Below are 13,170 nucleotides of genomic sequence, written 5' to 3'. Positions count from 1 at the left end.
GGACTCTTAGGCTAATTAGACTTTAATTTGAAACTGATTGTCATGTGCTTGTATTTTTGTTTGAGAAAGCATTTCTCACTCACTGTAAATTGATCCAGGCAGTAGCATAGATTGAAGCAAGATGTGAAAGAAATTCTGTTGTTTAAAGTAAAATACACATGTGTATGTGCATCCCTTTCTTCTTTGGGTCATAGTCATAATTTAGAAATAAGCTTAAAATAGAACCAGATGTGCCATGAGCTGATTTCAGGAATTACCCATAAATTCTGGAGCTATCTGCCATTGCTCTTGCTGTGTATTTTAGCTAGAGGGAGGACATGAAAAACCTGCTTTTTGCTTTCTGATGAGAGATTAAGCTTCCCTGCAAACAATGCCACATGTCCTCTGCTGCAGTCAGATGCATGATATTAAAAACACTGATAAATGCAATTGTAATTGTTTTTTGTTTGTTTGCTTTGTTTGTTTGTTTGTTTTCTAGCTGCTAGAGAAGCAGGGCTGGCAAAAGCAAATGGTCTGTCTTCTCCAACCAGTGGGAGATCATCTGGTCCTCACAACAAACATGTGGAGTCTGTCCGACCTGGCATCCTTAGCGATAGCCCCAAATCTTCCCGCAGCCCCTTTCATCGACAGAGGAGGGTTGTTTTCTATGATGGTGATGCTAGTGATGATGATGAAAGTTCCCATATGCAAAGAAGCCAGAGGGCCAAGAGCCAGGAGGATGCTGGCATCGTCATTACAACGTCATCTGTAGAAATTGATGATGAGAGCCAGGACAGTGAGTCACCTAAATACATTGGCACAGAGACATCTTCCCCTGTTTTCAGCAACTCTGTGGAGTCTGCAGACAGCACACCAGAGCAAATTGACTCTCCTTTCTTCCCCATCATAGCATTTGACTACTCAAGTGTGCCTGAAGTTCGTCTCAGCAGCCTGAGTTTGAGGGAGCTCCGGGAAGCACAGCTGGAATCTAAGAGATCACCAAAACTGGAGCATAGAGCAGTCACGAGAGTGAAAAGCATGATGAGCACTGAGTGCCGAAGCCTTCAGAGACAGAGGATGGAGGAGCATGGCTCTTATAACAAGCCTGTTGCGAGGATGCTCCCTCACAGCAAGAAGTGTGAAGCACCTGATGGGACGGGCCAGTGCCAGTGTGAAATTGTCACTCTGGTTCGCAATGAGCATGAGTCATTTGGCCTGGATTTGGAAATCCAAGCCATGCCCTTAAAAGTTGTTGTCACAGGGCTGCGGCCAGGTGGAGCAGCAGAAAGGGTAATTTTTTAGTTTGGATTGCCTTGTTGTGATTTGTTTTCACTTTGCAGGGATTGTGATTATTAAGGAAGTGATCTGTTGAGAGTAAGTGCAAGGGAGTTGTCTCTGATGGGCAAAAATTCTCACCCCATATTGTTCTGACATGCCTGTTAAATGAAATGTTTCTGATTCAGAAGTGCACCCTGGCTGATTAAAAACAGAGAAAGTCAAGAGACAGATGTCCTGAGATAGACTGATCCACACTCAGAGTTACAGTTTGGAGGAAGCATTGTTCTTTTGTTGTCTTTATTTTTACTAGAGGCAAAGACAAGATAAGTAAATCCCGGTAATATAGATGCTTATTAAGAGAGGAGCTACGTTGCAACTTAGAAAGTGTTTTAAATCCCTCTCTATTATTTTATATGCATGTATCCCTGTATTTATACAAATCTGGTACTAGGAGGCCTCGTGCTGGCCAGGTTTGCCGAGAGGTGTGATAGTACCAGTAATGCGTTGATCTTCTGTGTCTCTTGCTGTTATTAGTGTGGATACTGACTTCATGCTGGACGTGGAATTGCTGACTTAGGTGCAAAGGTGCAGACATAGAAAGAATGATATTCTGGTGTACAAACTCACATTGCATTTTTAATCTATTTAGGGGCTACTAGTGTAAGAGGGGATGTATCTCAGTACTTCAGACTGGGCTGTAAGAGTTGGGGGTTTGGGTTCTGTTCCCACCTCTTTCTCTTACGTACTATGCAGTGTTAAGAAACATACTTTGTTTTTTACCTTAAGAGCTTATTCCATTTCCAATTTAATTATTTAGAAGAGTCCATTTAGTCCAGTGAGAGATTGTGACCAGGGATGTAATTCCTACATGAAACAGTTTCAGTCTTGAAGAAACCAGGTCTGATCCAGCCCAGTTCATTTAAATGAAAGAGGCTGTGTCCTCCATCCTGATACTGATCTCTCAGAGAACCCAGAAGCTCTTTTGACCTTCCTGTATGAGATTGATCATTAATTCCTCTTCTGGCAAAAGCACAGTCTGCTTTTTATTTACATGTTGGCAAACTGACAGTAGAGGTACCTGTGCTCTGCAGTGATGTGAAATAGAGAATGTTAATAGCCATTAATTGCTTCTCTGCAATCTTTGCCCCTGTAGCAGGGCTTATGAGGTGTATTTATAAATTCCTTGTATCTGTCATTGTATCAGGGATCCATGGGCAAGATGGCTGTAGGAGATGAGATTACCACCATCAATAGTATCCCAGTCAGTAAGATGACGTATGAGGAAATCTGCTTGCTTATGCAATGTCTTCCCACATCTGTAACCTTGGAGATCCAGAAAACAGCAGCAGGTAAGAGCATAGTTTGGCTTTTGTACCATTTATTCTAGGTACCAGTAATGAAAACTGGATTGGTTCAGCTGGATCTGATATGCTGCTGTCCCAGTTTCCACATCAATTCAGATTAAAAAACAGGGAATACCTTCTTCTGTGTTGGTGAAGCAGACAAAGCTCTTCATCACCAAACCAGGCTTCAGGGGTCCTCCCTAGGACCATGATGAGGGGGAGCAAACCTACTTTGGTGTCAAGTGTTCAAAGCTCCCATTTATTGCATGGTCCTCCTGCCAGCATTTGCATTGGTCTGAGTCATTTCATGTGGAGCTGAAGCTAACTCAGCAGCAGCCCTGTTCTGGCAACCTGTTTTACTGCTCTGCCTCTTCAGTAAATACATTGACCCTTTATAATTACATGCATCTCTTTAAAGAGATTGACTTTAAGCAATATTTTTGTGAATGGACAGTAAGATAATAAGACCCTTTTTTCTTTCATGCGTCAGAATTCTCCTAATATGCAGAAAACCCAGGATAACCAGAATCTTATCAAAATGTTTATTTGCATGCTTCTTACAGAAAGTGTTCTAGTTTGAATTGAAACATTTGATACCTCATTAGTTCCTGCTCAGGGTTGATTTATGCTGCTACAGCAATATATGCTTCCCCACAGACTGTACAAATTACGTGGTGTGGAAATGAGTGTTTGAAAAAGAAAAGCATACTTTTCAAATTCAGGAAGAACATAATATTTTGCTTCGTTCTAGCTTATGATCTTCTTCGTGTACCTATTAATACCTGTGAGCCTAAATTGCTTCCAGATGCTTCAAATCTAGTTGTTCTTTAAGGAATTCCTGGCTTGGCAGAGAGTCCAGTTCATATTTCCTTATTGCTCTGGCTTTTGCAGACTATTAGCAGAGGGGTATGGGGACATTGGCACTTCTTTGTCAGGAAACTCTTCTACTTTCCCCTTCCCTTCACCCTGCCCCACTGGAAGAGTAGAGGGTCTCTTTAGTGGGTGGTCCTGCAGAGGGAAAGCAGGGCAGTACTTCAAATCATAACCTGTCTGCTTCAAAATGCTCTTTTGGGATGTTTTCCCCTCTGTAGATTCCAAGAAGAGCTTGGACTTCTTAACATAGGTACCTAAGACAAGCAGTGTGAACAATCCTGTGGGTTTACTCAAGGGTTAGAGAGACGTGCTGACATGTTTGAATGAACAGGAAAGTATGCTGACTCTGTGAATACACCCCCTCTTTCTCCGTGCACTTTCTGGGCCTCGTCTGGTAGTAACCAGCCTTGGGAAGACAGCTCGAATGGGAATGTGTGTCCCAGAAGCAGTGCAGGAAGGTGCCAACAAATGTTTGGGGTGGACTGGTGAAAATTAAGGAACTGGAGCAATGGGTTAGCCAGTACGTACTGGAGTGCAGCAGTGACAGGGAGCTCAGTGTGTTGTACAGGAGTGGGTTAAACATCTAAGTGAGGAAATGTCTGTGCCAGGAATCCAGTAACGCCCATATGCTTAATGTGTGTAGAACATCACCCATGCATGTCACATCAAGCACCTGCAGGAGTGTCGAGAGGATCAGAGTCAAGGTGTTTATGCACAGCTTGTCACGGAGTTTGCTATGCCAGGACCTTGTGTACTCTGTGCAATCTATTGGAGACATCTTCGATCAAACAAGTAATGAGAAACAGTACTGCTAAGCCTGACTTACTGCACGCTGACACTTCGGCAGTTGGCTGTTTGACTATTTAAATCTCGAAGATGAGAATTAAACAGATCATGACTACTCACCCTGGATGGGTGAATTCCTCCCTCCTGTCTGCTACTCAGATATATAGGGTTATGATTAATTGGAGTTGTGAATATCATTACAGAAGAGGAGGAGTGCAGGGCAAAAGGAAAACATCTAGTCTGAATATGTGGGTGTCTATTTTTATAGTAAAAATGGTGGTTTTGCATCACTTCCTACATCTGACAGGATTTTGCTTTTTTTAACTTTTTTTTTTTTAAATTATGATGCAGCTGTCAGCAGATTTACAAACCTCATCCTGTCTCCAGCAGTAGACAGTCAAAAGCAAGCTGATGTCAACAGCATCCTCTTGGTTGAGGAAGAATCGAGTGCTGGGAAGCGAGAAGGAGCAGGACTGCAAAACGCTGGCGATGGCTGTGCGATGGAGAGAGCAACACTGCCACCTGATGTCACGAGTAAAGATGTGCAAAGAGGTACCATGAGGAGCAGCCGTGCCGAGGACAGCACGGCCATCCCTGTCACCGATATCGATGACTTGCTCAGCCAAATGGGTGCTCCGGAGACCAGGCGCACCCCATCGCGAGCAGAAAGCCCCCTCCGAGAGGAGTACACCACAATGTGCTGCTGCGGGACCGACGAAGGCTGTCCCAGTTCTGAGCCAAGTCCAGCAAAGGAGGAGCTGCTGGAAAAAACTATGAATTGTGCAGCTAATGCACAAGGGGTTTTGGGGCTGTCTGTGTTGGACTCTATTAACACAGGCAAACTTTTTACTGTGAATAAAAACTCTTTAAATAACTACTCTAGGAATTTTAGCAGTTTAAGTGAGGATGAGTTGCCTGCAGCAAACTGTCTGGATGGTAAGAGAAGTGACCCGTTTCCAAAGTCTATGTATGGGGCTGCAGAAGATTCTCACTCAGACACAGAGTCTGTCACAGAAATATTTGAGAGTACTGGTGATGTGTTGCTTGGGCCTTGCACTGCTGCTAATGTCCCTGCAGTCTGTCCTGTATTAGAGTCGGACGAGGAGCAAATTGAAATTTGTTGTGTGAATGATGAACCACAAAAGCCTGGTCAAGAGGAGCATCTCATGGCTGTGACAAGCTCATCCACTCTGTCCCCACAGCACCCTCACAGCAGCAAAGTTTTGCAAACTGAAGGATGTGTGATGTGTGGATCACTGGAGACAAGCATCAACAAACTGGGCTTGGAAGATTGCAGTGGTTCCACTTCGTGTCCTTCACAGTGTTCAGAAGTCTCTTCTGCTTCCCTGTGTTCTTCATCCTCTGTCTTCCTGCCAGAAAAAGACAGCTTAAGGAATTCAGTTGATGTCCCTGAAGTTTACTCTTTCCATAACAATGGTGCCTTAAGTACGGAAGAACAGACAGGTTTGGGGAACAATAATGAAAACATAAAATGCTGTGAATCTGTTGAAGAGGAAGGGTCTCTGCACTGCAAAAAGATAAGCTTTTCCTCTGCTAGAAATGTCAATGGCTTGGAGAACAACTTGCCTGAGAAGGAAGGATGTCATGATGAACAGAGGTCCAAATCTGAAAGTGAAACAGTGGTTGATGACTGTAATCACGCTGTTACCTACTGCTTAGCAAAGAAAGAAACCAACTGTTTGTCCAACTTGTCTAAAACAGACAGCAATCACCTGAACGCATCATCACCAAGAGCAATATCACTCAGGTCTCCCTTTCCCACTAGATCTAAAGATCCAAAGGCTAATGGAACTCATGACTTGCCAGGGAAAAATGAAAAAAATAGCTCTGTGACTTGTGGAAGAACTTCAAATGGCAAAGTCCAAAGCTCAGGCACAAATCACTGCAAAGGAGCTGCAGTACCGCACAGCCCACTGTCACAGAAAAAATCCTGTCAGGAGTCTAAGGGAATAGCACAAAAAAGTATAATGGAAACCCTTTTAAATAGCCAGAAGACCAAAGGGGGACCAAAGCTAAAAGGGTTCACTATCAAAAGCAAAGCAAAGACAAATTCAGATTCTTCTGGCACTAATCCTACCAAAGTCAGTGGGGCTGATCAGAAAAGGGCTTTGGTTTCTCCACAGTTGTCTCCCAAACTCCTGGGGAAGAAAGCACCCTTGTCCCGTAACTCACCTACAAACCCAGATGCTGGCAAGAGCATTTCAGCAGCCTCAAGGACTCTGAAATCAGAGCTAGAAAATAAAGCATCTCTGGTTATTTCTGAGGATTCACTTCTGCCTCTCCAAAATGGCACCAGCAGCCCAACAGCAAGCAGTGAAATGAAATGTGGTGGCTGTGGGGAGCTAACACACCTGCAGCAGACATGGGGAAAGCCAAAAGAAAAACAAGTTTCCATGCAGTCTGCAGTGTGTCAGGGTAAGAGTGTTAAGGTGGATGATTTCAGAGCCGGAGACAGTCAGTCCAAAGCCGCTTTATCCCCTCAGGAGACAACAAAAGTCGAATACATGAAAGGAAAAACTGAGAACCCTGGAGTGGGCCTGAACACAATCAAGAGCATCTATAGTGCAGATGATGTTAGGCAGTTAGATCTGCAAAACATAGGGGCATCTGCTGGAGGCTCCTCTTCATTGAGGTACCCTGCAGTTCAGCTGGAGCAGCCAGAAGGGCAGGAGATTCAGCGCACTTTCATCGAGGTGAAGCTTTCCTCCTCGTCCTCCTCTTCCTCCTCCTCTTCTGCCTCTTCCTCACCAGCACCATTTTTGCAGCTGCCATTGCTAGAGAAAAATGAAGAGGTGAATGCAGAGGTGCGTCAGCTAACTGAGGAGATGGGGACCACACAGTATTTCTCAAAAGTGGATGTTGCCAGAGATCGAAATCTCTATGGCTTGTCGAAACCTGTGACGAGGACTTACTCGATGCCAGCCCAGTTATCAGGTCACTTGAGGGAGGACTGCCATGCTGCAGAGATTCATCCTGTGCAGGGTTCCCAGGGCCATGCCGCTGAGGAGAAATATCCCCAGGCAGTGACGAGTACGTTAAAGATGGTCCATCTAAACCTGCCGAATGGCCAAAGTGGGAAGGAGCAGGCATACACCTCCAAAAGCACTCAGAGGGTGCATGACACATCCCCCTCAGCCACGGACAGTACCTACTCTGCCACCGATAAGCTGAGGAGTTTCAGGAGGAATTACTACTACTACGAGCTAAACTGGCCACATGAACCTACCTCATCCTTCTCTGTCAAACAAAGGATCAAATCCTTTGAAAACCTGGCAAATTTTGACCGGCCAGTTGTGAAGGCCATTGATATACACTCATCCGTAAGGTCTCCCTTCAGCAGGAGGTCGTGTGGTGGGATGGCCGCTGCAACCAGCCCCACAGACACACCACGGGCTTTACGGCGCAGCTTGAGCTCCTATGGCAGCAGTCCGAGCCCGGCTGACACTACAGCCAAGTCTCCCGTGAGCACAGAGCCTACATGTGCTGTGGAGGGTGGCGTGGGGGAAGGAAAGTCCCAAAGGAGCGAGGAGGGCAGTGCCAGGGTGGACTCAGCCGCCTTTCCACCCACAGCCTCGCAGGTGCGGCGCAATCGAGGCCTGGGGCGTCCGCCGCTGTCCCGCTCCAGGCTGCGGGAGCTGAGGGCCCTCAGCATGCCCGACCTGGACAAGCTATGTGGCGAGGGCTTCTCGGGGCCGCCACAGCCTGCGTGCTTCAAGACAGAGCTGGAAATCACACCCCGGAGAGCCCTCGGCTTGCCCAGCCAGAGTGACATGGCTGGGACAGGTGCCAGCAGTCCTCGGGACAGCAGCTCGGGAACACCAGGGTCTGCCTCAGATGATGATGTGCCCTGTGCTGGCTCTCTGGGTGGGGAGCACTCAGAAAACAGCTGGTCCCTCAGGTTGGTGTCTGCTTTGCTATTGCCGTTTCCATCAGCCATCTTTCTGCAGTGTTTCATTTTCATCCCCTCAAGGCTCTCCTGAGGCAGTATTTGTTTCACACAGCTTTGGCCCAGGCCTCAATCCCCTCACTCTTCATGCTCTGTTGCATTTCGGAGCTGCTGCACTGCTGTTTGGCGACAGCCACACTTCCGTATGGGATGAAGTGCTCTATCCTGGCAGAGTCAAGCTTGTTTTATGTGACCCTTCTAGCTGGGTTCTTTTGGTTGCGTTTTGGCCATGTTACAGTATCACAGTATCACAGATTTCTAGGTTGGAAGAGACCTCAAGATCATCGAGTCCAACCTCCGACCTAACACTAAGTACTCCACTAAACCATATCGCTAAGCTGTACATCTAAACGTCTTCTAAAGACCTCCAGGGATGGTGACTCCACCACCTCCCTGGGCAGCCCGTTCCAATGCTTAATAACCCTTTCGGTAAAGAAGTACTTCCTAACATCCAACCTAAAACTCCCCTGTTGCAACTTTCGCCCATTCCCCCTCGTCCTGTCACCAGGCACGTGGGAGAACAGACCAACCCCCACCTCGACGGTACAGCAGTTGCTGCCTCCTGCCTGCCCTGCCCTGCCAGCGCAGCCTGCGGTGACAAACAAGCTTGTTGTCCTGCCAGATGCAGTCCTCAAAAGTAGCTGTCTCCTTGGTTTTGTTAATATTGCTAAAATCATTGGGAAGGGAGATGGAGAACAGAGTGATTTTCAGAGTTACTCTAAACTGTCTTCTTTTCCCCTTGCAATTATCCCAGCATATGTCATTTCTTATCCATTTCGAAGATTTCTGCTTGTTCTGTCCTTTTGTTGCTTACCCTAACACAAATTAAACTGTACACCTGAAACGTATGTCTACACCGTCTAAAAATACAGCACTGTCTTTTATTTTTCTATTCATTTTAGCTTGGATCAGCTGCTCGTCTCAAACCTGGACCAGCAAAAATTGCAAGCGGCTTTGTCAGCTGTAGTACCAAAATGTGACATTGCCACTATGCTCCAGGATGTCAAGGCACAAGTAAAGGTAATAACCAGAAGATAAAACTAAATTATTGGCAGTAGTTTTAGAGGGATTCTTAATGACAGATAAAATCTCTTCTGGACTGTTTCAGAGTTCCTCCATTAGTCCTGTTGTAGGTTACTGTTTGATGGTAGTTTTATTTCTGCAGTTTTTTGAATGCCTGCTATAAACCCATAATGTATTTCAGTGGTGTTTTTTTTGTATAAAAAAGGGTCTCGTTTGTCCAGTGTGAAAGCAGTTAAGAGCCACAACAAATAAACTGATTTTAAATGGAGAAGTATGTCTCCATTTCAGTCATTGTTACAGCTGAGAACCTTCTTGAATTGCCTATAATTGCACTTCAAAATTTAACTTTCCACCAACTATCATGGTCAGACGCACTTCACCCACCACACAGGAAAGCTCTGCCCATTCTAGTAGTACGCACCTTTTGCTTTAGCAAAAGATCACAGAAATTGAACTAACCTTGTTTAACTCTTGTTGAACTGGTGGCTTGCAATGCCAGAACATGGCATCTGAAGGATTTGTAAGAGACCCCTGTGTGCTTTTAGCACTTTTCTGTGGGAACTTATTGCAGAAAGGTAATCTGCTTCATTATCTAGTTGTATATAGAAGACCTCCAAAGTGAAATGATTGCCAGGATGTTCTTTTCTCTGTTTGCGGTGCTTGTGTTTTTGGGATACGTCCACATCCTTTTTAAATTAGAACTGAAGTTGATAAAATAATGACAGCAATGGAAGGAAAACTGCCATCTGGTCTGCATAACTGCTGGCCAAGCTGCATTTAGAGTATTCCTGAGTCTTGTTCACAAAGGTTGTATTTCATATGTAGATCAGACTGGAAGGGAATAGGACCTCCCCAAAATACCCAGCTTTACCTCCTTCCATGGATAGCATAACTAAAGCTTGCAAGTCCCAATAGCTTGGTGAGCCAAGAGGGTTTGATAGGTTTACAAAAGAATTTAGGATTGGATTGTACTTCTGGCCTAAAGTAATTAAGTGTTCTTTAAAGTGTTTTGCATGGGGTCTTGGAGAGATTATTTATTTATGCCACTTTTCAAAATCTGAGAACTCAAATATTTATAAAACTGAATGCTTTTTGGACTGTACTCCTTGTCTGCATAGTTTCTTATCCATGTTTAAGCCCAATATGGCACGTATACTGGAAAATTTTATGCTAGTCAAATACTGGATTTAAATGTACAATAGGACAATTCTTTATAGTTATGCAATTGATGAAAAATGAGATGGACTGCCCGATTTGGACTGAGAGCTTCCTCAGGAAGAGTTTTTCATCTTTTGCTCTGAAATGGGCTGAATTTACGGCTAGTGTTTAATAAGTGCTGTAAAAAAATAATATATATATATATATAGATAGGTATATAAAGACGTTTTATTGATTAGATCTCTGTGACTGATCTTTGAATCTGATGAACACGCTAAATGGAGAAGCTAAAGATTTGAGCTCTTTCCTTTTGCATTGCTTGTTTATTCTGAAATCCTAGGCAAGTTCCTTATGAGTTCTGAGATAAGTTGTCTGTCCATTGCAAGGAGTGATTTGTGTTAACTTCCTCACGGATGTGATTTGCAGTTATTGTGCTGGCTTTTTTCAAAGCCCAGCAGATAGCTGTGATCACTGGAGGCTTTTGTGCATCCTCTGTGTGTCTGAGTAAAGGAATAGGCAGATGTTTGCTCCCAAGATTACCTGTGCTTACTGAGGACCATATTTAAGAGCTGGTAAGGAAGGAAAGGCATCTCCTTAGGAACAGAAAGCCAGGGTTCAGACTGTGTTGTTGACTGTCCCCCCTGTTGGCTGTTTAAGAGTGTGGCTTCTTAAGCAAAAATGGTTGATTTAGTATTTAGTGGCCAAAGATATGAGTGTTTGTTAACTATAGCACGCTTTTTTAAAGGGGGCTAACCTAGATATTTAACTGACCATTGTTTCTAGCCTAATGTGAAGCTGTTCTCACTTGAGTATGGGTAAGGAAGGTCTTGACTGCTACAGAGGACTGTGGACTAATGTACTTATCCTAGACTGCTTCTCTCACCCCAAGTCCTGATGGATGAGTGGTGTGGAGCAAGGTGACATTAGTTTTTGACAGTGGCTCTGTGCTTTGCAGGGATGCCACTAATGCACAAAATTTCGTAGGACCATTATTTGTCAAAAACACACACAGTGAGGCCAGGAATTTGAGTGCTGCTTCACCAAACAACAATAAGAAACTGTAGTTCCCTGTCCGTTCTGCAATGAAATTAAAAGGCAAACACTGAGTTAAAATGTGGAGTTTAGTGGGCTGAATATGTCATTTAATGCTAAATAGATTAAGAGGTTTGTTTCTAATGATATGCCATTAATTTTAATGTTGGCAGCTTCTGGAAATGATTGATGTTGGATAGGATCCCAGGAAAAAGATCAGAGACCTGCTTTCCACTCCCTGCTTCTGGTGCTCTGCCCCACAGGCAGTCACTATCCCCTTGCTCCAACAGATGCCTGCTTATAATCCCCCTTACATTGCAAAATGCAGCATCTGTAACAGTGTCTGGCTTTGTCCTGATAACTGTTCAGAAGACGGCACCAGACTGCTGGACAGGACTGCTTCTCTCTCATTGCAGAGCCTGTGTTTTGGCAGCAGCTCATCACTTCAGAGAAGTCAGCTTCACACCTTCATTCTGATTTGGAGCCAAGCTTGGCCCTGGTGCAGACCAGGGACAATCCCTTTCCTGTGCTATATGCTTCCATTTCCACAACATCACAGCTTAGTCCTGTTTGGATCACTAATGGACTCATCGCTTCCATCTCACAAGTGAAATAGTATTTCTTGCCGTCCCGTCTAACCTCCACAAGCTGCAATTAGTCGTCATCGCCCCTTGCAACATTGGCAACACTCTGAGAAAAGGTTGATGCCACTGCCCTCTGTTGTAACTGCCTTTCAACTCCTAGGAGAAATTGGCTAACAAATGTTAGTAATTTCCTGGAAAGTACAGTGCTTGGTCCAGAAATGTGTACTGGAACTATTCAGTTTTGACTGCAAAGTGTTCAGCAAAGCGAAGTTGATTTCAGCTAGGCTGCCCAAAGTATTATACTCTTCCACTACCCTAATTTTGACTTTTCTTTCTAGCCTTTGACTGACTAAAGAAATCTTTGCGGTCACCTGGGTTCTGTATGGCTGGTACTCTCTGAAGCAGGAAAAGAAATGTATATAACATCCCAGTTTTAATTCCTTGAGTTGCTTTTTTCGTTTGCCATAATCGAGAGTACTGGGAATTTGTGATTTGTGCAGGAATTTGATCTTTGTTTTTGTTTTTCTCCTCATTCCTCTTTTGTTCCACCCCTATTTTTCTGCTAGAGCAAAGAAGATGCATACTTTGTAGTCTTGCGCAAAGAAGAAGGAGCTGGCCTGGGATTTAGTGTTGCTGGAGGAATAGATCTGGAACAGAAATCGGTCACAGTAAGTGTTGACTGCAAGTCATCCTTTTTCAAAGCTCACTTTAAAGCATGCTGGTGATTCGATCAAGTGCTCGTTTATCAAGACTCACCGCAAGTCATTCATAGTCATAAAAGCAATGTCTCTCGTAGGCGGCTGCATGCCATCTGCTACTGAAATCAGAGAGTGTCTGGATAGCATAATTTTTATTGTTGAAGATGGATGCCAATTATGGTTTCTAAAAGTGTAACTGGTCTGTTATCAGGTGGGAACAGCTAGGTCTAAATCTTATGCATATAAATAAAATCTTCATGCAGTTGTAGTGCATACAGCCTTTCAGGGGAAATATTAATTTCTAGCCCTTGAAAGTGAATTCAGTGCAGAAAAACTTCTGAAAGTTTTTGCAGATCTTGAGAGTGACTGTTTTTGACCTCAGCAAGCATTCTGGATTTCGCTTCATGGATTTGTTCTGGGGTTATTAAAAACTGTTGGATGTTGGTAAA

General features: G+C 44.3%; 1 protein-coding gene across 12 annotated transcripts in view; it reads left to right on the top strand.

Moving 5' to 3' along the window:
* The window catches only part of PDZD2 (PDZ domain containing 2), a gene marked incomplete at its 5' end in the record, with an annotated part of 198,255 nt that overhangs the window by 174,369 nt on the left and 10,716 nt on the right, over window positions 1–13,170 (top strand). For all 12 annotated transcript variants that reach the window (XM_080573249.1, XM_080573255.1, XM_080573252.1 and 9 more), the window contains 5 exons: window positions 479–1,269; window positions 2,462–2,606; window positions 4,611–8,178; window positions 9,129–9,246; window positions 12,590–12,691. In XM_080573249.1, coding sequence (XP_080429375.1) covers window positions 479–1,269; window positions 2,462–2,606; window positions 4,611–8,178; window positions 9,129–9,246; window positions 12,590–12,691 — 4,724 coding nt within the window. The remainder of the gene's footprint in view (window positions 1–478; window positions 1,270–2,461; window positions 2,607–4,610; window positions 8,179–9,128; window positions 9,247–12,589; window positions 12,692–13,170) is intronic.

The sequence above is a fragment of the Anser brachyrhynchus genome (assembly GCF_964034855.1).
Source record: "Anser brachyrhynchus genome assembly, chromosome: Z".
Classification (NCBI taxonomy): domain Eukaryota; kingdom Metazoa; phylum Chordata; class Aves; order Anseriformes; family Anatidae; genus Anser; species Anser brachyrhynchus.
Note: the sequence above shows the minus strand (reverse complement) of the source record. Positions and strands in the feature narration are given on the sequence as shown.